At 33.2% G+C, this 27,768-nt stretch overlaps 1 protein-coding gene across 1 annotated transcript; it reads left to right on the forward strand.

Moving 5' to 3' along the window:
* The first annotated feature begins 941 nt into the window (after positions 1-941).
* LOC131945051 (large ribosomal subunit protein uL29-like) lies at positions 942-27,381 on the forward strand. The gene is made up of 2 exons (XM_059306037.1): positions 942-1,340; positions 27,310-27,381. Exons 1-2 carry the CDS (start codon positions 945-947, stop codon positions 27,379-27,381), a joined length of 468 nt encoding a protein of 155 aa, XP_059162020.1. The 5' UTR covers positions 942-944.
* Positions 27,382-27,768: the final 387 nt, after the last annotated feature.

The raw sequence follows: 27,768 nt of genomic DNA on the forward strand, positions 1-27,768 counted from the left end.
GAAGGTTCTATTAGCCATTGCAAAAGGGTTTAAATTGCCTTTTATTTGTCATAAGAGTTTACAGTAATACATATTTAATAGTCTAATACAATTTATCAAATAAGTTTTGGTTCTATCATTAATACATACATAAATATAATAATCATAAGTTGGCAAAATAAATACAATAATACAAAAAGAGTTATATAAGTTGAAGTCATTGCAACTTGTCCTTACAACAGGTTGTTCATTTCCTTCTCTTTGGCATAGCCTAGAGTTGCCGTATATATATATATATATATATATATATATATATATATATATATATCCATATATATATCCATATATACTTTAGTGGAATATTACAGTTTGTTAAGCTATATTTTGTAATTACATTTATACTTTTATGCCATTTAAATATGACGGTTAAGCCCTATTACAAAACGGATGTGTCATTTTAAAATACATTTTAATTAACTGCTGCTTACAAACATTTTTTTTTTAAATTGTGGTCTCCTTTCCAACGAAACGTTTTAGAAAAAGGGGTGATACAAGCGAGTTACTTCTCGGAGGCGGTGACAAAACGAAATTACCTCCCATGTAGATTTTTTTCTTGGTTTTTTATTTGCAGGGGAAATAATGTAATTATAACTTGTTTTTTAAATTCTTGATTGTAATTATTTTTAAATAATGGTAACCAGGTTTCAATTGTATCAAAAATTCTTAATTTAAAAATGTATATAAATCTTAAAACATCAATTTCGCTTATCGTTTTAACTTTGTGTTTAAATATTTTTATTTGTAGGACTTTAACACCCTTAATTTTTTTTGAGTTGAATTTTAGAATAAATTTAAATTTTTCTTTGTATCATCACTTCTTCAAACAATAACAATTTATTAAAAATTTTGGATCACGATTGACAAAATGACACAGTACAATTATTTGTAGCATTAACTCATCTACGATGGCCATAGTCAAGGCTAAGGAACTTCGTGGCAAGAAGGAGGAAGAGCTTCTGAAACAGCTCGAAGAGCTAAAAAATGAACTGCAGACCTCTCGTGTTGCCAAAGTAATTGGTGGAGCTGCAGCTAAATCAGCTAAGATCTGCACTGTGCCCAAATCAGTTGCTCGTGTCCTCACTGTCATCAAACAGACACATAAGGATAACCTACGTAAATTCTACCAGAAGGATAACCTAGGTAAAATCTACCGAATGAAGGCTCACAAACCCAAGGACCTGAGACAAAAGAAGACCAGGGCAATGAGACGTGCACTCACAACTTATGAACTCACCTGCAAGAGTAAAAAGGAATTACGAAAACAGGGTCTTTATCCAATTAGTAGATTCAATGTGCGTGCCGTTAATTGCAATTTGTCTTTGGGCTATATTATATATATATATATATATATATATATATATATATATATATATATATATATATATATATATATAATATGTATATATACATGTATGTGTCTGTGTGTCTTAGTACACTGTCTCACTTAATTTTAAATTAACCATTTGATTTAACCTATTTTATTGCATATTCATCATGAGACAACAACCACACAGAAAACGGTTCAAACTCATCTGGACCGAAAGAATTTAGTTTTAAAAATCTCATTTTTACCCACCGAATGTTGTGAATAATCTAAAATTTTATTTGGCAAGTCGGTCAAAAGAATATTAATCATGGATAATTTATATTACAGACCTATGTGTAATGGTTTCCCGTGTTAGTTTTATTCTTAAGTTGTTTTTTTGTTTTGTTTTCTTGCATTCATATAATTAATTTTGAATTAATTCAAGTTATACCTTAGTCATTCTTCAGGATGCTTTATTTAATAAAAATAAAGAGAAGAAATTTCTTTTTGTACAAAACTATTTTAATTAGCTTAATCATCAACCCTATTCGACTCTTTAAAGATGATCATACAACCATGGAAGTGGTTTCAAGGTTTGCCTTTTTTCAATCTTCAACTTATTTAGTGGGTTTTTTCTACGCAACGGTATGTGTTAGTTACTGTGGAACAATCACTGCTGCAACCGATTAGTTTTTTGTTTTCACAAAACCACTAGTCTATCTAGGTGCAGAAAGTTATTATTTTTGGTCTGATTTTGACCCCCCCTCCACACAAAGTTCTGTCCCCTCCTCCCTGCCGTATTGCGGGGTCTGGCGGTATAGTAGTTTCACACCTGTAGTTAAAAATTACAATTTAAAAAAAAAAAGAGTACTCAACTAGCCACGGACACTAGAAGTGTTAATATTCGCAAGGAAATAACAACATGCGGTACATTATCTTCCAATTTTGGTTGTACTATATAGAGAAGGACATCTGTTCGTGGCATATGCATAGGAAACTTTTAGTTGAAGCTCATTGAAAAAATTATTAGCATCAATATCCATAATAGCTTTCAGCATAAACGATATTTCTAAATTTTGCAGTCAGTAGGTATATATGCAGGAGCCTTTTTGTTGATATGGAATATATCATATAAAAGCAGCCAAGTAAATTGTTATTTAGTTCTAATTGTTGGAACCTTTCTTTAAATAGACTGTATATCAATATCCAATATATACAGCATAGTAGACATCTGTTTTAAAATTCTGTTTAGGATCTTCTAGTGCCAACAATTAAATAAATTAAATTAATTTAATTTGAAAATCTGAAGTTTTCCGATGAGACTTACAAGCTATATCGAGCACTGAATCAACATTAGAGTTAGAAAATAATCTGAAATGTTCGAAATTAAAAGATTTATATTCAATACAATAATTAATTTATTGTAATCCCAGAGGTGCCGACTCAAAGGGGCGCCCAGCGAGGTAGATAATAATGTAAACGGCTCATTATTGTATAATATGCAGTTGAAATAAAGAATGTTGACTGCTACTAGGCATTACGGACTTCTTTACATTTTTATGCATCAATTGTATGACACCAAAATAAAAAGGCAAGGTAACTGTAAAAAAGCGCCCAGACCTTTCCAAATTGGGAGGGAGGGGGCATTTTCACCTAATTTGGCCTAATTTGAGGAAGGGGCGCAAAATTGATAGTTCATCCTATGCACCAAAATAGATCTCTACGCCTTTAGGCCTATATATTACCCCTTCTTTAGTTCAAATAATATAATGAAGGTTATTAATTATTAGGTACTTTTAAAAAAAATAGCGATCACACATTTTTGCGCACCCTAAGGATAGCGCCGTAGGCGACCGCCTAGATCGCCTTATAGGTAGCGCCGGCCCTGACAATTGGTTATGTAAGAAAAACAAATGATATATTTTAATTTTTTTTTGGACAATAGTTTATATCAGAAAAACTAATGATATTTTAATTAAGGAATCTATCTGGACGTTTTGACAGTTGTTTGTGTAAAAAAATTAGTAATAACGTTACTTTGGTGGCTGTTGCCTTATGCCTAGCGTCAATCTGACTTCTTAAAGGTGCATATTTCCTTATACAAAGTAACCAAGGACGTAACAGCTGGGTAACCACAACTACAACCGCTTTGTTTGGATGGACACTAGGCATAACTTCGCTCTACTTTGACCACTGTCGTTGTCAACGCTAAAAATACCAGTTGTAGGACATACTATGTAATGAACTGTTTAATTTTGAAAAGCGCGGGTTAAAACCATTGAGTAGGTTAAAAACTATTTGGTATATACAAGGGAAATAACTATAACAAATTACTGAAACAAATTCGATTCGAAGAACGTACAGAAAATTCGTACACACTACTTATTAGAATATTTAATTTACACGATTATACAATTCTCACAAAATGTGTACTATTTTTAGATTTGGAAAAAAATGCAACTTAATTTTTTTTTAAAATTAGAATAAAAACACCTTCGTTTTTTTTAAAGAATTGTTATTTAAGTGCTGTTAAACTTTTCTCTTCAGCTTTGAAGGTGGTCGTATTTGCATTATTTCTGGATCCCTTACAATCAGGGACAAAAGTAAATTAAAAACTGTGGTCAGTGTAGCTTAGTTACAGTGTGGACTCAGTTGGGAGCCATAGTGTCGAACTATCATGCGGTGTAGAACTAACTCATTAATAAGTATTGGAATAAAAAAAAAATAATCCAATATGTTAGTGGTGTGGATGCGAATCTTCTTTAATCAGGGTTCTTTCAGACATTTTTATCTACGTGGCACTTGTAACTTCGGGGGGGGGGGGGGGTGACTTTAAATTTCCTTGGGTGGGGAGACACGGGTTAAAATATATTTCAAACCTCCACTGCTCCCCACCGGAAGACGCATAACACCACCGGAAGACGCATAAACTTTGTTCGTTATTATCAGACGTTGAAAAACTGAACCCTTATATAATCGAAAAGCTGGTTCCATTTTTTTAATTTTTTTTTGCCATAAAGCAATATTTTTTAACCAAAATTGATTATTTCAAATGCATTGTCAATATAAGTACAAAATTACTTCCGGTTTTTTAATAAGGATACAAAAAGTCAAGAAATAATCACTAATAATATATAAACAATAATTTACAAAACACTTTTATTTTTAATTTGGATTAATAGAATCAGGATGTTGTGGTGATTGGGAATGTTATATTATTTCATATAAATGCAATACTACGTTTCACATCATAGATCCCTATTGTGTATTTTTAATTTGGAAAACAATTATTCTGACTTTTACTGTTTTACTCTCCCTGGCCATTTCAGTTGACTTCAAAGAGAGGTTAAGGACAGTTATGAAAATATACGAATTAATAAAATAATTCTAAACATCATTTCAAAGACATATATATTCTTTACAAAATAAAAAAAAATAATGTAAACTATATTTCCCAAACGGCTTTAATTTTTACAAATACAACTATATTTGTATTGGTTTCCCTATATTTTAAAAAGATTTATTCATAAATTTAGTATAATTACATAGACTATTCATATTGAATATTTAGCTTGTACTGTAAGAATACAATACATATATTTAAAGCTAACAAAAATTAAGAAATTAATACAGCTTTTTTTCAAGTGAAATTCAAACACTTGCAAAAAATTATTATGTTATAGGTGTCTGTATTGTAATGTAAGGAAAGTTGTAAAGGTGTTGTGGTGTTGTAGGTATGTTTGCTCAGTAACCAAAGATCTGCTCAGTTGTACTCAGTCACTGTCTGAACTTGTTTGTTCATCAGCTCTAAACTTGTTCAGCTTGTGGCTTGGGTCTGTTGGGAATTTCTTTAGCAGGTTATTGTTGGGATGATTCCTAGGACTGATGGTACGGTAGCTTTGACATAACTGCCTGTCTTGGTGGGTCCATTGATAACATAGAAACGTGCACAGTAGTTTACGTTTTTAAATCATAAAGTATATAGTACTGTACTGGCCAAAGTCAAATAACGTGTTTTATAAAATTGACTTATAGATTTCTACAATATTTTCTCTTGAATCGGAAACCACAGCGGTCTGTGTGTAACCAGTTACTTGAGTTTAGTGTGTAGCCGCCAATCTAGGTTTTTATTTTAAAATTCTAAAATGCCAATCTTCTAGAAGGATATATGGTTTTTTAATTATTTCAGATCAATCTTTCAGTATTCTGCTTCGCTAACTCCCATACTACTAAGTACTAGATGCAATAACAGTTACCTCCCCTACATGAATAGCACAAGCAACTAATAAGGGAGATACATAGTACAATTTGATACATTTAACATTAAAAGACCAACATGAACAAAAACACAAGACGAACCGTGATTAATTACTTAATTTTGTTAATTTAATTCTAAACATTACGTTTTGTTTTTAGAAAATGCAAAAACATTATTTTCACGTAAACATAGTTTTTTTTAATATATATGTTTAACTCACAATTGAGACACACATGATTTATTACAGATTTTGTTACAACAATTGTGTTAATTGTCTATATTCCGACATCGCGGCTAAAACCTTAGTTTAGTAATGTTTTGGATCCCGAAAATGGGACAGCAACATAAAATATTAAGTGCAAATATATGGGACATCTTCTGTCTTACGGTGGCTGTAGTTGGATGTTGGATAGCTCTCTATACCCGAACATATATGCGATATGTTCGTCCACGATACACTAGTGTGAGTCATATTAGCTAGTTTGTAGAAGTCGAATGTCACTATTGTACGTTATTGTATTTAAGTTGAAAAGTTGGAATGTGTGAGGATTGATGTTAATAATATGTTGTTCTAGCTCATGACATAAATAAACTATGTGTGATAGTAGAAAGAGTCAATTATTGCAATATTACTCTGAAATCAGACACGCTGATTTTATTTAAGTTTCAATGTATAAGTTATGTTTACCCCTGTTATTAGAGCGAGTAGTTGACAAAGCCAACAGTAAAATGTTGCATCGTATCTATACATGGGACAATGAACTGATAAAGAAATACATTTAGGAGCCTCCTTGTCTCGTGCAACCAAAACTACAACAACCTCCATAAACCTTTGTCAGAAGCCATTTCAACGTGGCCCATAGGTTGAGAGCTATACTGCTTATGGCCTCCCATGTTGTGGCCAATTGTGTTTGGGCCATCATGTCGTGGCCCATAGGTTGAGAGCTGTACTGCTTATGGCCTCCCATGTTGTGGCCAATTGTGTTTGGGCCATCATGTCGTGGCCCATAGGTTGAGAGCTGTACTGCTTATGGCCTCCCATGTTGTGGCCAATTGTGTTTGGGCCATCATGTCGTGGCCCATAGGTTGAGAGCTGTACTGCTTATGGCCTCCCATGTTGTGGCCCAATGTGTTTGGGCCATCTTGTCGTGGCCCATAGATTGAGAGCTATACTGCTTATGGCCGCCCATGTTGTGGCCCAATGTGTTTGGGCCATCTTGTCGTGGCCCATAGATTGAGAGCTATACTGCTTATGGCCGCCCATGTTGTGGCCCAATGTGTTTGGGCCATCATATCGAGTCAGACATGTCAAGTGGCCAGGGTATTGTCAACATAATATCTTGATTTCACAGCGTGGTAAAAATAACTATTAAGGCCTTATTGAAAACACACAGTTTGTTAGGGAGAGTGATTCAGCTATGGCGAGCCGATGGTTGAAATTATTCAGTCCCATACAATATATCTGGTGATATAAGTTGTATAATGTTTCGTTTGGTATAATAAAGATGGAATTTATTTCTATATATTTTGTACATCTGTCTATATCGGGTATGGTTCGATTAATTGTCGCGATTTCGTTAATTGTTATACTATTTTTCTCCATTTTTTTTCTTGTTTTGTTTTCTTAATAAAATGGAATGAAAACCATGTATATTTAGTTGCGTAATTAAAATAAAGTAATAACTATGTTCATTTTTTTTTGTTTTTGTTATATTAATAAAATGGAATGAAAACCATGTATATTAAGGAAGTTGTGTAAACTAAATAGCGTGACAACTATTTTCCAATGAGTTTTTTCTTGAGATATACTCTGAGTTAACATTATGGATCGTTTGAGTACCACTTTCAAAATTTTGCAAAATTAGTAATGATGATTAGTATTAATTTAAATCTCCTTAGGCATTTAATTTTATTAAAGGGGGGGGGGTGGAGGGGCGCTGAAGAGGGGCAAATAAAATGTGCACATTTTTAAAATCTGATTACAATTTTTGGGATATAATCAAATTTCAAATTTATTTTATTCAAATTTATTCAAAAAACGGTTACAATTGTAGGCACAAAGGCCTTTTTCACATTGGCCGTTTAATCTTTTTCCTGTAATCAAAAGGGGTACATGATTTGTGGGGGTGACTGTTAAAATAAACAATTTGGTAAAACACGAAGGGAACTTATCATTTTTTTTTTCATTCTGATCAATGAACTATATTTATTTGTTGAAGAGTAAAAAACAAAAAAATAAAAGTATCTGCATGGTCGAATAATTAAAGCAATTAATACAATAAATATGTGGTTAGATGGGGTGACCCTAAATACAATATTCTTTCAATAATGCTTTGTGAGAATTCTTTCATCAGTAAGGGGAGAGAAACAATACTTCTTGACTTTCGTGGTATATCCACTTTTTCTTCCCTTTGACCGCAAAACTGAAGATGTTAAATTGTGGAAGAAAGAAAAGTTTGTTAGTGAACATCACGAGGGGTTTGTGTCAGGAAACCATAGGCTATTTGTATATATATATATATATATATATATATATATATATATATATATATATATATATATATACATGTATATATATATATATACATGTATATAAATATATATATATATATATATATATATATATATATATATATATATATATATATATATATATATAGACTATATATATATATATATATATACATGTATATATATATATATATATATATATATATATAGACTATATATATAGACTATATATATATATATATATATATATACATGTATATATATATATATATATATATATATATATATATATATATATATATATATATATATATATATATATAAAGCAAAGTGGTCGGGTGCCCGATTGCAGTCGCGTCAAATTTGGCACGCTTTTGCCTTGGGGCGATAGAACACGAGGGCCGGTGACGGTTTGCCGAAGAGTCTACAGACAGAGGGTCAAAACTGACCTCGCCTGACCGGCGCCTTATATGGGCTTTATTACGAAAACAAATTTCCTCCGACGACCCCCCTTGAAATTTTGTGAGGTGGTAGGAGAACGCCTTGGGGTGTCACAAAAAACTCGACATATCTGGGAAAACATCGTAAAGGGGTCGAAACTGACCAGTTGTATTTCCCTATATAATCTTTGTATTTTATGGGAAAAACAGAGGGTAATTTGAAAACGGATTTTAGGGCACTTACCCTCTTTACATCTGGCTAATTTTTTGCATACTTTTAGGTAAATGGCTTGACCTTTAGGAAAAACTGTCGGTTTCACTAAAAGTCTTCGACGAGGGCTAAAAAGTGACCGCGAGTGAAATTCTCTTTATATGAGCTTTATTACGAAAAAAAAATTTCCTCCGACGCCCTCTCTTGCAATTTTGTGAGGTGGTAGGAGAACGCCTTGGGGTGTCACAAAAAACGCGCCATATCTGGGAAAACTTCGTAAAGGGGTCAAAACTGACCAGTTGTATTTCCCTATATAGTCTTTGTATTTTATGGGAAAAACAGAGGGTCCTTTCAACGCAGACTTTAGGGTACTTAAGCTCAGTATATCTGGTTAATTTTTTGCATACTCTTAGGTCAATGGCTTGACCTTTAGGAAAAACTGTCGGTTTCACTCAAAGCCCTCGAGGAGGGCTAAAAAGTGACCGCGAGTGAAATTCTCTTTATATGAGCTCTATTACGAAAAAAAAAATTTCCTCCGACGACCCCCATTGAAATTTTGTGAGGTGGTAGGAGAACGCCTTGGGGTGTCACAAAAAACTCGCCATGTCCGGGAAAAATCGGGAAATGGGTCAAAACTGACCAGTCGTATTTCCCTATATAATCTTTGTATTTTATGGGAAAAACATAGGGTCATTTCAAAACAGATTTTAGGGCACATACCCTCTTTACAACTGGCTAATGTTTGGCATGTTTATAGGTAAATGGCTTGGCCGTAGGGCAGACCTGTCAGTTTCACCCAAAGCCCTCGACGAGGGCTGAAAAGTGACCGCGAGTGAAATTCTCTTTATATGAGCTCTATTACGAAAAAAAATTTCCTCCGACGACCACCTTGAAATTTTGTGAGGTGGTAGGAGAACGCCTTGGGGTGTCATAAAATACTCGCCAAGTCCGGGAAAACTTCGTAAAGGGGTAAAAATTGACCAGTTGTATTTCCCTATATAATCTTTGTATTTTATGGTAAAAAACAGAGGGTCATTTCAACGCGGATTTAAGGGTACTTAAACTCAGTATATCTGGTTAATTTTTTGCATACTCTTAGGTCAATGGCTTGACCTTTAGGAAAAACTGTCGGTTTCACTCAAAGCCCCCAACGAGGGCTAAAAAGTGACCGCGAGAGAAATTCTCTTTATATGAGCTTTATTACGAAAAAAAAAATTTCCTCCGACGCCCCCTCTTGCAATTTTGTGAGGTGGTAGGAGAACGCCTTGGGGTGTCACAAAAAACGCGCCATGTCCGGGAAAATTCGTTAAATGGGTCAAAACTGACCAGTTGTATTTCCCTATATAATCTTTGTATTTTATGGGAAAAACAGAGGGTGATTTTAAAACGGATTTTAGGGCACATACTCTCTTTACATCTGCCTAATTTTTTGTATACACCTCTATCGATGACTAGGCCTTATGGAAAAACTGTTGGTCAGACTGAAAGCCCTCGAAGAGGGCTAAAATTGACCGCGATTAAAATTCTTATTGTACGAAATTTTGTCATTTGGTCTTTGAACAGGGGAGATAATTGTTTAATGTAATAATTTTTTAATATTTTGTATACATTTTTTAGAAAAAAAAGTATAGCATTGTTTAAATACATATTTTTTATAACTTATGTCTTGCATTGTACTGAAATCGTACAAATTAATTGCGAAAGTAATTTAATATAATACTTGATTGATACTATTAAGAAAGCCCTTGCAGTTCTAATAACCTTGCGAGTAATAAGTTTGTGAATATTCCATTAATATATGTGCACTGTTCCTTTACAAAACTGTTGAAATGTAGGCCCTAAGCATTTAACATAACAGCCAATCTCCTATTAATTAATCATTCAATTCCTCAATTTTTTTGAAAACCTAAGCGAAGCTAGGCAGTATGCCTAGTATATATATATATATATATATATATATATATATATATATATATATATATATATATATATATATATATATATATATATATATATATATATATATATATATGCACATGGATCCAGAGGCGTAGCGACCCTTCCCGGCGCCCGGGGACAAACTTTTCCATTTGCAACCCCCCCCCCCCTCAAGATTTTGATTTGCACCCCCCCCCCCTTGAGATTTCCATTAGCACCCACCCTCAAACTTTCGATTTGCACCCCCCTCCTCAAACTTTCGATTTGCACCCCCCTCAACCTTTCAATGTATTTTTCCAACCCATTTTGGCGCCCCCTAAGGTCGGCGCCCGGGGACATATGTCCCCCCGCCTCGCTAAGCTACTGCATGGATCGGAATTATTTACGAAATGCATTCAACTATTTTGTGATCATGATAATCATAACAAAGAAAGTTTCAAATTGCTATAACTACTAGTATCATACTCTAAACGTAACAACTAACACATCACCGCTGTCCTCATAGACGTTGAATTGTCAAATGAGCTACACAAGTCAGGCTTAGCGACCCTTCCCGGCGCCCGGGGACAGACTTTCGATTTGCATTCCCCCCTCCCACTCCCCTTACGATTTGCAACCCCCCACTCGAACTTTTGATTTACACCCCCCTCCCCTCAAATTTTCAATTTGCTTTTCTAACCCATTTTGGCGCCCCCCTAAGGTCGGCGCCCGGGGACATATGCCCCCCCCCCCCCGCCCACTCCCCAAGCTACGCCTTTGACACAGGTAGACAATAAGGCATTCTATGAATAGTTTTTTTTTTTATGCGCTGGCCAAAGTCAAATTTATTACCACGCTTGCAAGGGCAATATCTATACCAAATAAATGAAACAACTAATCGAAAAATAAAATACACATAGTTATTAAAAGTTTTCTTTTTTATTAACGTATTCAACTGTACACTAATTATAAAAATGTGAACTAGTTTTAAATTTAAAGAAAATACAACTTGTAGAAAATAGACAGATTACCTTCATTATATTAATTATCAATTAAGTATTGTTAAAATATGCATAACCGCAGCCATTTTTCTATGGTGTTAAACTGCTTTTGGATCCCTTAAAAGGGACAAAGTGAATTTAAATTAAGGTTAGTGTAGTTTAGTTACATTATAGATTTATTTGGGAGTCAACAGCATTAAGTTTCCATTATTTTACTAAAGCTAATTAAAACACAGTATAGATATCATTTCAAAAGTTGTAATTAAATACGTTGTGTGTTTTTTATGTTTAACAATTTTAATTTACATAATTTTATATAAATAAAAATATCGTATAGTAATATGGATTTTTTTAACCTTTATCTTTTTAATTGTTTTTACTCAGAATAAACATTTATTTTATTGAAAATAAGCTATTTATGTAAGAAAAAAACGATGCATAACTACACGACAATCCCATTATTTAATATTATTTCTGTATTCCTTACAAAAAGGACACAATTTCGAAATGCAAGGGAAGTAACTAAATAACATAACTACAATAAAAACGAATTGAACAACTCATAACAAAATACACCATCTCTATTACTGTTTTACTTTTAAAAATGTATGCAATTGTTCACTAGGCAATACGTTGTGTACTATTTATAGGTAAAGGGAAATTACAACGTGTATCGTATTTTTACTTAGAGTCAAGATACGTTAGCTTCATTTTAAAAATCTTTATTTAAGTAGAGTTAAAATTTGCTTAACCATACTGAAAGCAACATCAATTCAATTCTATTTAATTCTTGATCCCTTGCAAAAGCAAATGTAATTTTGGGCACACTCAAAGAATCTGGCTGGACTTTGGTTGAAGGCAGAGGTGCTATTTATAAAGAATTCATTTTCAAAGATTTTAATCAGGCATTTGGATTTATGACCAGAATAGCAATAAAGACAGATAAAATGGATCATCACCCAGGATAGTTCAATGTTTATAACAAAGTACAAATTACTCTGAGCACCCATGATGTCGGAGGCTTGTCTCACAGGGATGTTACGCTTGCTAATTTCATTGAAGAAATGTGATGTGGCATATCTAGCGTAATTTGGAGAAGTCTGATTTCATGACTATCAGATCAATATGATTTATTTGCATAGACAAAGTAGAATGCTGGGTGAAATAAAAATCATTCCTTTCAAAATGAACATGACATTTACAAAATGAAACTGCAACTGCTTAATTATAAGCTACTTAGGAACCATAAGTTATATCTTGTTATAATTACTTCTGCAAATTCCTATTTACAACAGGATAATTCATAGTCTTGACTTTTCTTCTTTACAAAAAAAAATCTATAATACTTTTAGTCCATTTATTAAAACAAACTGGTAGACGCTAATTTTGTATGTATTTGTTTAGAAAAGTCTTGTTAATGTTTTGAATTTCACTAAAATTTTATGTAGATGCATTGTAAAAGCTATTTCTGATTTTTAAAAAATGTATAGACATTGTCAAAAATTTTCTAGTTTAATGTTTAAACAGATAACCATTATGTAACGCTAGAACTGGAAAGCTCATAAGCAGAATTCATTTAGGCGGATGCATTTATTGTTATTTTTAGCTAACAAAATTGTGTTCTTTCTTTAATGTCAATTTTGTTGTTTTTTTATATGTAATATACATGTTATTAAAACACGGTCAGATATTTTGCAATTTACCTGATTAAAATTATTGTTTAAAATTTATTTATTTTAAAATTAAAAAAAATAAAATAAAAAAAAAAAAAAAAATTGGGTATTGTGTGTTAAGTAAAGTATGTATTTTGGGGTCCAAAGTGTCGAGTATCTTTTAGTTACAATTTAGCACATGGGTTCCCAAACTGGGGGTCGCCAACTGGTAGACTAATCCCTAGCAATGAAAAAAATCCACACATATTTAGAAGAATATCTGAAATTCAGCTTTACTAACATCACAATGGAAATAGAATAAAAAATAAACAATGCGTACTGTGAAAACTTATTCTCAGTAATGAGTCTATGAAGCTTTCGAAGCTAAAACAGCATTTTGAGACGAGTCAATCGGAACACACCAAAAAATTTTTCGTCGGCATGAAGCTAATTGCAAACGTCAGAGACTTGATCAAACAGGAAGTTTTCACCAAGAAAACACGGTATTCGTGCAAGCATCATATTATGTCACATTAGAAATTGCCAAGCAAAAAAAAAATATAGGAGAACATTTCATCAAACCCTGCATGGTGAATATGTGTGAAATTAATACTTGGGGATTCCAGTGCAGTATAGATGCAACAAATATTTCTGTCTAATAACACTATTCAGCGGCATATAGCAGACATGTCCGTAAAAGGTAATTTTTAAACGAAATCAAAGTTTCACTTTTTATGATTAAAATGGGAACACGGCTGTGGGGTTTGTATGGATAGTGCGTCATAAGGCATCCAAAAAAAAGTAAGATTTAGCACCATAATCATGGGGAATCCTCTGCATGCTCGTCCTCGTAAGCAAGACTGTTCCGACTCAATTGCTAATACAAGTCGTACATTATATTAAATATGGCGCCCTAAACACCGTCTGTTTCAACAAATGTGCCAAGACATGAATAAAGATCACGCGGTTCTACACTACAGTACGATGGCTGTCACTAGGAAATGTGAATCGCGTTTTTGAATTGAAAGATGAAATCAAGTTGTTCTTCGAAGTACAAGGGAAACAAAACCTTTTGATATACTTTAACGACACAGAGTGGTTGAAGAGAGTTTCATACCTAGAATATGTATACGAACATCAACATTAGCTTGACCTGAAGCTTCAGGGAAAGCGAACGAATGTTATCTCTTTTTATGATAATCGATTGGCATCTTTATCAAAGCTGCAACATTGGTGAAGGTTGGAAATATTGCCATGTTTGAGAAACTCTGAAGTGTGGTAGATGAATCTGATTGTGGGATAAATAAAATTTTGAGAGATGATTCTGGGCATCTTGAATCCCTTGAAAACGAAATGTGGTGTTATTTTCCCTGAGCTGAAAGAAGAAGAATATGCATTGACACGTTACCCTTTCTCTGCCTCCATTGATGTTTCCAGCATTCCCGATGAACGATAAGATAAATTCTTAAATTTGCGGAACGATTACGCGTCATGTATCGTGTTAAATAATAAAGTGCTCAAACAATTTTGCTGTAGTATAATTTTGCCATTCATACCCAAACGTGAAATCGATTGCCTTTTGACTTCTAGATCACTTTGTGTCTTCTCCAATTAAAAACAAAACAAAGAAATAAATTAAATGCTGAGAATGACATAAGGTTGGCGTTAACAAAAACTCAACCGCGAAGGTTGAGGCTAGTGAATAGCATTCAATTTCACCCATCTCATTAAAACAGTTGTCAAGAATAAATAATATTGAAAGTCTACTAGAAAATCGAATTTTAGTGCTGATCAATTTCCTCACTAATTTCGACATTTTAATTCTATAGGGTCGCAGGTCACTTACTTTTTATAAAAGAGATTCGCCACTCAATAAAGTTTGGGAACCACTGATTTAGTACAATACATTTTTAAAAATAAATATTTTTAACATAATGTTTCTCAAACAAGTATAACATAAAACATATATAGGCCTATAATTGACGCGTAAAGGGTACCGATGGCTTGTGTCTCTAGAAACCATGATTGTATTCGTGTACACCTAAAGCTTCATTTAAACGACAATGCGCTACTGTCGTGTTTTCGCAGAAAATATACTACGATAATAAACGACCTGTTTTCAAATACGATTTGTGCTTTAAAAACTAGCGAAATGACTTTTAAAATAAATTTACTACTGCTGCCCGATAAAGAGTATTATCTAATGTGTTAGCACATTTTTTGACTAACATAATGCTTTACTTCTTTTGAATACACAATTTTATAAAGTTCAAGCGAATGAATTCAGAAAACTTTCAAAATAAAACAAAAATTGAAAACAAGTAAAACAAAAAAAAAATATTTATATAAATCACAATATCCTACAGTAATATCAAGTTTTTTAACCTTTATCTTATGTATCGTTTTCACTCAGAATAAACATTTACTTATTTTTTTTAAAATGTTAAATGCTCTTTAAGTAAGAAAAAAACGATGCATAACTTAACGAAAATCCTTTTATTAAAAATTAATTCTATATCCCTTACAGATGAGATACATTTTTGCAATACATGGGAAATAACTTTAAAAAATAGCTCAAACAAATACGAATCGAAAAACTCATACAAAATACACGATTTTTATGACTTTGTTACTTAGAAAATGGCTGCAAGTATACTGTGTACTATTAATAGATTAAAATAAAATATAACTTGAAACAAATTTTCACTTAGAATAGAGACACATTAGCTTTATTCTAAGAATCATTATTTAAGTAGTGTTAAAATTTTGCATTCCCTAGTATTGCCATAGTTTTGATTGACTGGATTACTAGATCCCTTACAAAATAGACAAATCTCAAATGATCTTATCATAGCAGTCGGCTAGCTTTTTATACTAAGAGAAAAATTTTACAATTTAAAAAAATGTCCCCACTTTTTAAAGAGCCACTAATATTATATACCAATATTTTGGTATTTCATAAGGATTAGGCAAATAAATTTCTTTTTTAATTTGAAATAAATAACGTTAAATATGAACTTATCACTGCACTCCAATATTTATGCTAGCAGTCAGGTCATATTTTATAGTGTGAATAGTGTAGGATAATCTGGAGTGATTAAATGAAACTGTTTTCTTGAGTTTGTGGATCAATGTATTCTTGTAGTGAATGGTATGGATGGATAAATGTTCATTATACGATGTTACTTGTTCGTATTGTTAATGTTCAACCCTCGTGCTTTGTGTTACCTGTCCGTATTGTTCATGTTCCGCCCCTATCTCTATGTTACCTGTCCGTATTGTTCATGTTCAACCCTCGTGTTATGTTACCTGTCCGTATTGTTCATGTCCAACCCTCGTGTTATGTGTTACCTGTCTGTATTATTCATGTTCAACCCTCTTGCTATATGTTACTTGTCTGTATTGTTCATGTTCAACCCTCGTGTTATATGTTACCTGTTCGTATTGTTCATGTTCAACCCTCGTGCTATATGTTACCTGTCTGTATTGTTCATGTTCAACCCACGTGCTATATGTTACCAGTCCGTATTGTTCATGTTCAACCCTCGTGTTATGTGATGTCTGTTGTCACGTTAACCTCTCCTGTTTGTTCTTGTTTATTGTACGGGTATAATAGGGGTGTGGTCACGTGGTCTCAGTCTAGTAACTTCCTAATACCAGGTTAGTAGAGTTTAGTTCGCTATAGTAGCCATTGTTTTCTGCTCGATATCATTAGTGGTTATTATGTGGAAAGAGGGGTGGGGGTGGTGGTGTTAATGAAGAAAATGTACGAAAAAGTTACCTCATTGTCAACGCTTTAATAGAAGTATATTGTGATATAGTTGTGTCAAATATTACAGATAAATGAATGATAAACCTAAATCAATGGCTAAATATATCAATATAGTCCAGAAAATAACTTTAAACAGCAGTGTCTGCGAGCAAGATTAGCTATATAAACAGCAGCCATTTGTAAAATAGAGTGGCTTCCCCTGAATCTCGCGCTATAAGTTTACAATAAAAAACTTTAACAAGATGGCTGCTATCTATATATATAATTCTCTTCTGGGAGACGTTAGAAAACAAGCTGTAAGCGCGCCTAGCAGTCCCCTCTTTTCCTCTCTAGGCATATCGCAACCACCCCCACCCCCACATGGTCTGGTGAGCTGTAGTTCACGCTAAATGTTTGCATCGCTATTAGGGGCAGATAATTCAGTTTTAAACTATTTTATAATTAGGGGAAGTAAGTAAGTGGAGGCTGCTTTCACGTGGTTGGGGGTGGGGGGGGGGGGTGGGGGGTAGGGGTTGGGGGAAAGGAGGGTTTTAGTGTTTTAACGCAAATATTTTCAGTGGCAGCATTGGTGCTGTCGAATTCACAAATTATGAATTACTGAAAAGTAGAAAATAAAACAATTAAATAGCGGCGTATGATACGCCGCTAGTTGGCTCGTGGTAAATAAACATGGTTGCATCTGTTGGAAACATCGCTAGTCTTCATTTATTACTGAAAAGTTTTAATTTAATTGTTTAAAAACAGGTACATAAATGAAACAAGCAAACATTTTTGTATTTTTCAAAACATAAATCGTCCTCAAAATATGAAATAATTATTAAAATTTAAGGAGTCACCTGTTTTTCTCAATACTAGACGTGGGCGATTTTACGTACCTAAAAAAGGGGTTGGCAACCTGCAGCTCGCGAGCCGCATGCGGCTCTTTTGATATCAAGATGCGGCTCTCCAGCTCCTTGCACAAACACTAAGAATCTTAATAAAAAAATATTTGAAATAAAGAAATGTTAGTGGCTCTTAAAAACCAGGGAAATTTTGGAGATTGTAACTTTTGGCCCTTCCGCTTCAAAAGGTTGCCGACTCCTGATCTAAAACGATTGATTACCATTAATAAAGGAGTTGTCCCATTAGAATGGGAGCCAAAATTACTTTTTTTTTTTTTTTTTTTTTTTTTTTTTTTTTTGGTGAAATCACTATTAGAAAATGAATTCCAGATTTTTTGACAGAGGAAAATTACATGTGTTATACTTTTTCAACTATATTACGAGTGTAACAGACTCTTGAATAAAACAATTTATGAAAAAATAAAACTCATGTGTCTATGTTCAGTATAAAACCATGTTTAAAAATATTTTTATACATTTAAAAACATATATATGTAGTTGTTCTCCTTAGTAAATTTTAAAAATAAATTAATTTTTATTTTTTAATAAAACTAACATATAGTTTAAATTATATACAGATAAAGATTTTTGTTAGAAGTTTATGTAGCAGTTTATAGTAAGTAGTCTCCCCTGAAATGTAAGAATATATTTTTAGCGCAATTTCCATACTGGACAATTGCGATTATTAATGCGTTCTGGATGGATGTGTGTCCGCAGTCCGCAGCTTTAAGTCGTATCTCCTCTTCAACGAAGCAATATCGAGGACTAGTTCCAAAAGCAAATATGTTAAGCAAGTTCTGAAGATGATTGTGGGCCAAAAAAATTCCCGGAATTCTTTCCTGGATTTCCCGGAAAAGCCAAAAAAAAAACTCGAAAAAATGCAGTTTTTGGCCCATATCTCGGCAACCAGACCACTTAGCGACTTGAAACATTTACCAATCGATTACTGCCATAATTTAGAACAATATTGCCGAAGCAAGTTTTCAAAAATATCCTAGTGAAGGGCGGTTCACTAGGGGTCAATTCAAAGAACACGGACTTGAACTCATTCTGTCCCTTCAGCCATACCCTTTCACGACAGTATTGAAACCTTCTTACTGAAATATTAACCCTTAAGCAGTTTAAAAAGTATCATACACTTTAGATAAACCGCACGTCTTTTTACCTGTAAGTACATCAAAATTGTGATATTTTATAAATATCCAATGAATGCAGCTGTTTAAAACGAGGCCGTTATTGTTTACCGTTTTTTTAAACTTATTGAGCGAAAGGCCAGACGTATGTACAGTGGTTTAAACAACGGGCCCATCGACTCTATAGATATTATGACTATCGCCTAGAGTTTTTGTATTACGATACAGTACAGATCTTTAGCCTCACAAGGTGGACCCCATCACATGACATCAGTGGACGTTTAACCGGTAACTTACACCACTTCCAGTTACCGAAAATCCCCCAAAACTTGATAGAAACATGTATATGAGCTAATACTTACACACAAATATTTTGTCCACCTAACTGCCATCGGTTTGAAAAACTGATTGCTTACTTACAAAGCAACTAAGCATTCTGTCGAAACATCATTTGCTCAGTTGAAATAATACATATTTAAGACAATGTTTAATCTATTTAGAAAATGTTTATCTTTCTTTTTTTCCCCTTTTTTTTAAAAGCAGCGGCAAGCACAAGTTAACTTGACTTGGACAAAATGCATTACTTCCCCTATGTTAAATATTTTAATTTAAAAAAACTAACGAAGGAGACAGTTTTTAGCAATGGCTTGTAAGAAATATATGCATATCTAACTAATATAACACTCAATAAACATTTACAACTAGAGTAGAAAATCTTTACATCTTTTACAGTTTTAATGAAACTTTTATTACTTTTTTAACGATTTACATATGTAATATAACTAATCGTTACATTATAAATTACAAACACTAGATCATTTTTTTTTTAAAAATACTAATGATACTTTGTGCACTTCACTCTATATTCCACATCTTGAATCGTAATAATAAGCTATTTCTGGCTCCCTTGAAAAAGGGAAAATGAACTATAGTTAACGTATTCTAGTGTGGACGACAGACCAACAATTCAATGTCCAGTTGACCTCTTTGTTAACCTTCAAAACGGCGAAGGCTTGTTCTTGTTGGCCTACAGAAAATATTATTTCCACTAATATGTTTTTGTTCAAGTGTCGTCCGTGTCCACTGTGTTAGCGTTAGAAAGTTGTATGATGGTACATAGGTTGGATTGTTTCCCCTCTTGTTGAGGGTTTTATAGAGCGCGTTTATTCAGTTAAAACGGTACATGCTACTGCTGGTCTAGATCAGGGGTCTCCAAACTTTTCAATCCGAGGGCCGCATTAACTATCAAATTTCAGTTCGGGGGCCAGTTGCTTCCAGGCATGTCTTTGATTTTTCTTGGAAAAGTTCCTCAGCCATCACCAACAAACGATTTTTCCTTGGATAAAAAGACCTCCGCGGGCCGGATGAGAGGACTTCGCGGGCCGCATCCGGCCCGCGGGCCGTAGTTTGGAGACCCCTGGTCTAGATGAAAACGTAGTTAGAACCACTGAACAAGATGTGGGAAAGGATGAGGAATGTGTAACAATTAGTGGACAGCAATGGCGTCGTTACAACCAGTAACAATCTTTATATTAAATTGGTATTAAAACTAATAAATTACCTCGTTTTTCGAATTGTATTATGTACGGGCAGGTAACGTAATGAAATGTTGCCACGTTTAAAACATAGTCATCTGTATAGATTATGTACTACAACAGGGGTCGGCAACCTTTTGAGACAGAAGAGCCAAAAGTCACAATTTACAAAATTTCCCACCTTTTAAAGAGCCACAAACATTTTAATTTCAAAATAATATTTCGATCTTTGATTAGGATAAGGTATATATATATATGTTTATATGTATATATATATATATATATATATATATATATATATATATGTGTGTGTGTGTGTGTGTGTCTGATTGTCTTTTATTCATCCGATCGCCATGAAACTTTAGGAAGTTGTTGGGAATACTCCTGGGGTGGCATCTGTAAAAAAAATATCAAATTCGCAGGGGTGGCGCCCCGGCAGGGAGCGATTCGGTTTATGAAAATTAAATTTGATTGCGGATTTACACCCTTTATCCGATCGTCATGAAACTTTGTGCAGTTGATGAGAACACTCCATGAGAGGTTTCTGCAAAAAAAAAATTCTTATGGGCAGCGCCTGTGATACACGGTTGGGCGCCCATAGTTCCAGAACGGATATGTTAGCACCAGGCATCCTTTAATCAGGCGCCCTACATAGTGGGTAAGGGGTACTACAATATTCAGCGGCAAAACTGCAACAGGCACAGCCGCCGGCGCCTCGTCGATTGCGCGACCCGAAGAGCCCCAGGCTCACCTGCGAGCACTATGGCGTCTACGTTCGTTTAAAAAAAATGCTATACAGTAAAGAGACGATGAGCAACAATTATCGAATCTGGCGCCCCAGGCTTACCCGTTAACACCATGCCGCCTAGGTTTATATTCGATACGCGTCCTCCGGCGTCTCTGCAGGGTGCAAATGGCGAGCACCCAACAATATTGATAATGCGGCACACGACATTCGATGATTAAACCGATCTAGGAGCTGAACGTGGCATTCCTGCGATTGTGTAATCGGGTTCACAAGAGCGCCACGCTCTGTCCCCGACACTTGGGCGGTGAGTGATTCAACTCAAGGCTTTCATACAACACGCCCTATGGCGCGCTAGGGCGTAGTGAAGGTAAACCTGTGCCCCGATAAATATGATCCAAGCACAAGCTATGTCTAAATTGTAATAACTCAGTTTTAGAAATAATGAAGTACATTAAAAAATGGAGAAACTATTATAATAGAATAGCTTGTGTTTATTGTTTATATTTATTATTATATGGTTCATGACCGTGTGTTGCAGACTAATATTTTTATGAGTTTTAAAATATAATAAAAAAATTATAAATATTTGTGCATGGAGCTGAAGAGCCGCACCTTGACATCAAAAGAGCCGCATGCGGCTCGCGAGCCGCAGGTTGCCGACCCCTGTACTACAACATTAGGCAATAGGTAAGTCATATGTATAAGCTTAGGAATCATGTTTTATGGTCACGATGAGTTGATATTGAAAATGGTTGATGTGTTTGGTGGAGGAGATTGTGTTGCTAACGCTGAGATTATCTGGTGTAAAAAGATAAGTGACATTGTTTAAGACTTTTATAATTTTAAATATTTGAGGGCACATCAAAATTTGCTGAAACATTTTCTTTTTTTCTTTTTAGCTGAAACACTTTGTTCATTGCTTAATTTCGTCCCTGTAAGAAGGGAGCCAGAAATACTTCGTAATATTTATTATTTGACGAAAATAAATATATTGTAAACAACCTAACTGAAAACGCATTTAAGTAATGCAACTGGGTCGTCGCAGTGAATTTTAAAAAAATGTAATTATAAAAGTAATTATAACTAAACAAAATAAAAAAAATTAAATACTCTTTACTGCAGTCAATAATTGATAATGATATTTGTAAAATTTAAATAAATATTCTGTATTGTATTAGTTGTGTTTATATTTTAATATATTTATTAATTTTAACAGCTACTTCCCTTTCCTGTCTTTTCCACCCAGATAATAACATAGGGGAAGTAATACGTTTTGTGGGTATCATCTGATACTTACGTGCATTGACTCTTCCCACAAGCACAAAACTATTCTTAATAAAATAGTGTGAAAAGTTGTGAGAAGTACTGTTAAGGCTGACTGGCTAATGGGAGAAACCTGCTGAGCCGGTGATATAGTTAAAGAAAAAATAAAATAAAAATTAACAGCTTCTAAAGTGGATTGAGATAGTCCTAGAATAATATTATTTCATTACTAATTTTACTATTCTGCCAAACACGTCTATGTTTTTATATGAATAAATGTTATTTCATATTTAAAGCTATTTATTTTAAATAACAAATCAAATTTATTTTCCTATTACCAAACTATTGAACTAAAAATTGTAGCTCTTTAAAAACTGGGGAATTTTGTACATTGTAAATTTTGGCTCTTGCGTATCAAAAGGAGAATGAAGTGTAGGGTAGCTCGGGGTTTGAGTTAGGCGTGGGTCGGTACAGTGTTGAATTTTTGCTGTTTATGTGTCGTAAGGTCTATTTTATGGCGGTCGGCGCTGTTATTTTAATGTTTTGAATTCTCATTAAATATATATATATATATATATATATATATATATATATATATATATATATATATATATATATATATATATATATATATATATCTTCTGTGGGTGTGCCTTCTCCTTCTATCTCATTGAAATGTGGGTGTGTGAGGATGGTATAGTTAGTTAAAGTATACTAACGACTTCTAATGTCAACACGGATCATATTCAGAATCAAAACCTTAACACGATTTCTACCCGTATAAAACAAAAAATTAAAAGGCCGATGATAGCCGGAAAAAAGATACGCATGCGCAATGAAGAGAAACTACGACTTGCCATCGCGGCGATGTTTTCGATGGTACTGCCCATACGTGTGTTTACAATCGCAGAACCCTAACCCCAACCCCAAATGCTATCCCTAACCGTAGCGCTAACCCTGGCCATGGGTCATGCGCAACATTTATTGTTGGCACCACAAGATGCTAAACGGAATGTATTTATTAATTTTTCCCCTTTTACAAGAGGGCCAGAAATATGCTTAAGTGAAAATTCCAGTGTGTAGTTAGTTCAAAAGAATAATTTTTATATAATACATTTTGAAAGATAGCTAGTATTTCTCATTATATAGAGATATCATTATTTAAAACAATTATGGAAAAAAAAATTAATTATTGAGCAAAATTCAAATTAGAATTCTAATGTTCATAATAATATGGAAAAAATAGTTATTTATATATAGTTTTATATTAATTACATATTTATTTATTTTTGTAAACAATTGACATCGATTATCTCCCTTTCAAGTTTTTCTTAACTTTTACAAAGGGGAAGTAACACTTTTTCTACAGGCCAAACCTACTTGTATTAGCCGCCGCTTTAAAAAAAAAATTGCCAAAATAAACAGCTCACAATTACGCATCTCTTGGTTATGATAAAAACTATTTTAATTTAAGATATAAGATTAACTCGATACACTATGATTACACAGCCCACAATTACTCAAAACTATCCACCTTTTCAACATTCTGTTTTTCTAACTTTTCAGTCTATTCTGGCCTCAAACCACACTATTAAGTACCATAGTCAATAACCATTACCTCCCCTACATGAATAGAACAAACAACTTGTACGGGAGAGAAGTTTTACAAGTTGTAAAATATATTTTAAAAATTCATGTACACACGAAAAAATAAACCGTAAAATAATTAATTATTTAATAATAATGTGTTTTAAGAAAAGGCAAAAAAAAATAAAATAATAATAATATTTATGTTTAACTCACAATACAGACACACAGACTTTATTACACATTTTTTATAACATTTTTACCTTCAAATTACACTTAAGTTTTGGATCCCAGGAATGTGACAAAGTTAAATAATAAGTGCAAGCGTATGTAGACACTTGTCTGTCTGTGGTTGTATGTAGGATAGCTCGCTACATCCGAAAGTATATGCCAGCAGTTCGTACACGATACATTCGTGTGAGTACTGTTGGCTTGTTTCTTAAAGAAGCTAAATGCTCATATTTTACATCATTGTATTCAAGTTGAATGTTAAAAAATAATATGTTGTCCCATCTCATGACAATAAACTATGTGTGATAGTAGAAAGTGTCAATTATTACAATATTACTCTAAAATCAGACACACTGATTTTATTTAAGTTTCAATGTATAAGTTATGTTTACCCCTGTTATTAGAGCGATGTAATTCGCTTCTACATATTTTGTGCATCTGTATATTACTGGTGTGGTTCGATATATGGTCAAGGTTGTGTTAATTGTTATACTATTTGTCTTTATTTATTTTATTTTTGTTGTTAATAGAATGGAATGAGACATGTATATTTATATCAACATAAAGTGAGTCAACATTATGTATCGTTTAATGTCTAGTTTGAAATGTTGGCAAAATTAGTAATAATTATTAGTATTAATTTAAAACGCCTCAGACATAATTGTATGTGTGTGTGGGGGGGGGGGTTGTAGTTAATATATTCGGGATTTATTTTTTGCTGTAATCGTAGGGGGTATATGATATGTGGGGGTGAGAGATAACATAAAAGTTTAGGTAAAAATACGAATAAACGTATCCTATTTTTTTTTACATTCTGATCAATGTACTTTCACATCTTTCATGTTAACATTTTAAACTTTTCAATATATATTAATTTGTTCAGGAAAAAAAAAATAAAAGTATCTACATGGGTGAATAATTAAAGCCATTAATACAATAAATATGTGATTGAATAAATAAATCAAGTAATGATATAGGCACATTTTGCTAAGAAATATTTAAGAGAATCAAAGAACTTTGACTGGATTTATATTATCTGGAAGCTTTTTTTTTCTAGCTTGAATCAGTAGGGGAGAAAAGCATTAATTTCTTGAATAACATAGTATATCCGCTTTTGTTTCCCTTTGACCGTAGGGGCACAAAGTGTATTTCCGTCTATAGAACTGTCTTGGTCTGACTAACACAATACTAGCTAAAAATATATGAGCTTACATATGTACATGGATCGGCATTATTTACGAAATGCATTCAACCATTTTGTGATCATGATAATCATAACACAGTTAGACAGTAAGGCTTGCTGTAAATGGTTTAATTCTAAAAAATGCGCTGGCCAAGCCCGAATTTATTTTCTCCCTCCTGTAGTTGAAAATAAATGGTCACAAGAAAGGACAATAACTATACCAAATAAATGAAACAAATACAAATCGAAAAAGAAAATACAACATAGTTATTAAAGTTTTTCTTATTAAACGTATAAAATTGTACTTTAATCAGATAATGTGAACTAATTTTTAATTTAAAAAAATACAACTCGTATCTTATTTACAAGTAGAAATTAAATCCCTTAATTTTATTTTATTAATTATTGTTTAAGAAATGTTAATATATTTTCAACAATAACTGATTTTCCTGTTTTTGAACTATTTCTGGATCCCTTACAAAAGGGACACAAGTGAATTTAAATTTTGGTTACCGAAGTTTAGTTACAGTTCAGATCTATTTGTGTGTCAAGTATTTAAGTTCCCATTATTTTACTAAAGCTAAAGGGGCGATGTCGCTCTGTCACGTGCCTTTATCTGGTCAGACATGTGGAATAGTTATGTGGTGTAAAGCTATCTCATGAATTAAGTATTGAAAGAAAACTTAGGAGATATGCTAGTGGTGTAGATGCGAATCCTCTTTAATCATGGTTCTTTCAGGCATTTTTATCTAGGTGTCACTAGAGACTCATAAAGTAAAGTATGTCCGTAATTAGCACGCGTTAAAAAACGAACCCATATAAGGGTCATGCATACAATTGTAATCGTATTCGGTTTGTACAGTAGCAGTGCAATGCATATATTTAAATATAACACAAATGAAATAGTTAAAACATACATTTATTTCAGGAGAAATGCAAACACACAAATCATGTATGTGATATGTTTTTTGTAATGTAAAAGAACAGTCAGACGTGGCTGTCATTTATCTCCTATTGCCTTACATACCCAGGGTAAAACCACTAATTTTTTTATATCACAGTCACAGGTAACATTTAAATCTACTGAATAAGTATGAAGTAGACATCACGCAAACCGATAACATTATTTTATATTATTTATCATATTCTCTATTCTCCTCTAAGTCTCTGGTGACACTTAACTTAAAGTTTTCTAAGTTTTTATGTTGATTTTCAAATTAGAAAAAATAGGACTATGGTAGGTAGTAGGTGTAAATGGTGAATGATATTTCTTCTTTTTAATATAATAAAACTGTACATTATTATTATTGATCCCTTATATTGTTGTACACGTCAGTCTTTGTAAACATCCTAGTCACTGTATTGTCTACTCGTCTCCTGTTGTACATAAACCTGTGACTGGTGACCTATGTGTTTCATGGTGCGTGACACGTTTTAGCTACACTTGGCTGAACTACGACTAAAGCTACATATTGTTTGATTGCTATAAAGATTACTCTATGTATATTTAAACAAATAAAACACGTAAAAAGAAATATAATATTATAATTTTTACAATACACCAGATATTAAAATAAATAAACACGGAAAACATTTAAACATGTAAATTGAACCATTTTTGCATTTTTCACACCTCGCTAGATCCGCTTCTCTGATGCCCTCTTAAATGTGACCTGTGCTTGTGACAGATACAATGGACCCAAGCGAGAATAGTCTCAAAGGTATTCGAAAGGACCGTTAAAAAATTATAAAGGCATGGGTGGTGTAATTAATATTAATATGGCTAAAAAATCTTGATTGCTTGGATTTTAATTTTAAAAATAATGGATGTATTTGACGTTTTATTATTTTCGGTAATTAAACACAATTTAAAAAAAAAAAAAGACAGATGCATGCAATTCGTTTTTCACGTTGTAATGGCGACATAAACAATGGCATCCTGCTATTGGATAGGCTTACATTTTATTATACAGAATACATTATGTTGTTTAAAAACTGTATCTGCAAGTTATGTAAACAAATAACTATTGATCACAGATGAGGCTCGTTAGCTGTGGACAGCCACTGTTCTAGGAGAGACAAGTCCACAATCAAACAACT

The sequence above is a fragment of the Physella acuta genome, unplaced genomic scaffold (genome assembly GCF_028476545.2).
Source record: "Physella acuta isolate Inbredline_101_S28 unplaced genomic scaffold, ASM2847654v3 ptg000521l, whole genome shotgun sequence".
In the NCBI taxonomy this organism is placed as follows: Eukaryota; Metazoa; Mollusca; class Gastropoda; family Physidae; genus Physella; species Physella acuta.

What these genes read in the sequence shown, in the direction of transcription:
- LOC131945051 (XM_059306037.1), top strand. Translation starts at nt 945, where the DNA reads ATGGCCATAGTCAAGGCTAAGGAACTTCGTGGCAAGAAGGAGGAAGAG. An exon ending in GTAGATTCAATGTGCGTGCC is followed by an intron (nt 1,341 to 27,309) that starts GTTAATTGCAAT and finishes ACACCTCGCTAG; the next exon opens with ATCCGCTTCTCTGATGCCCT.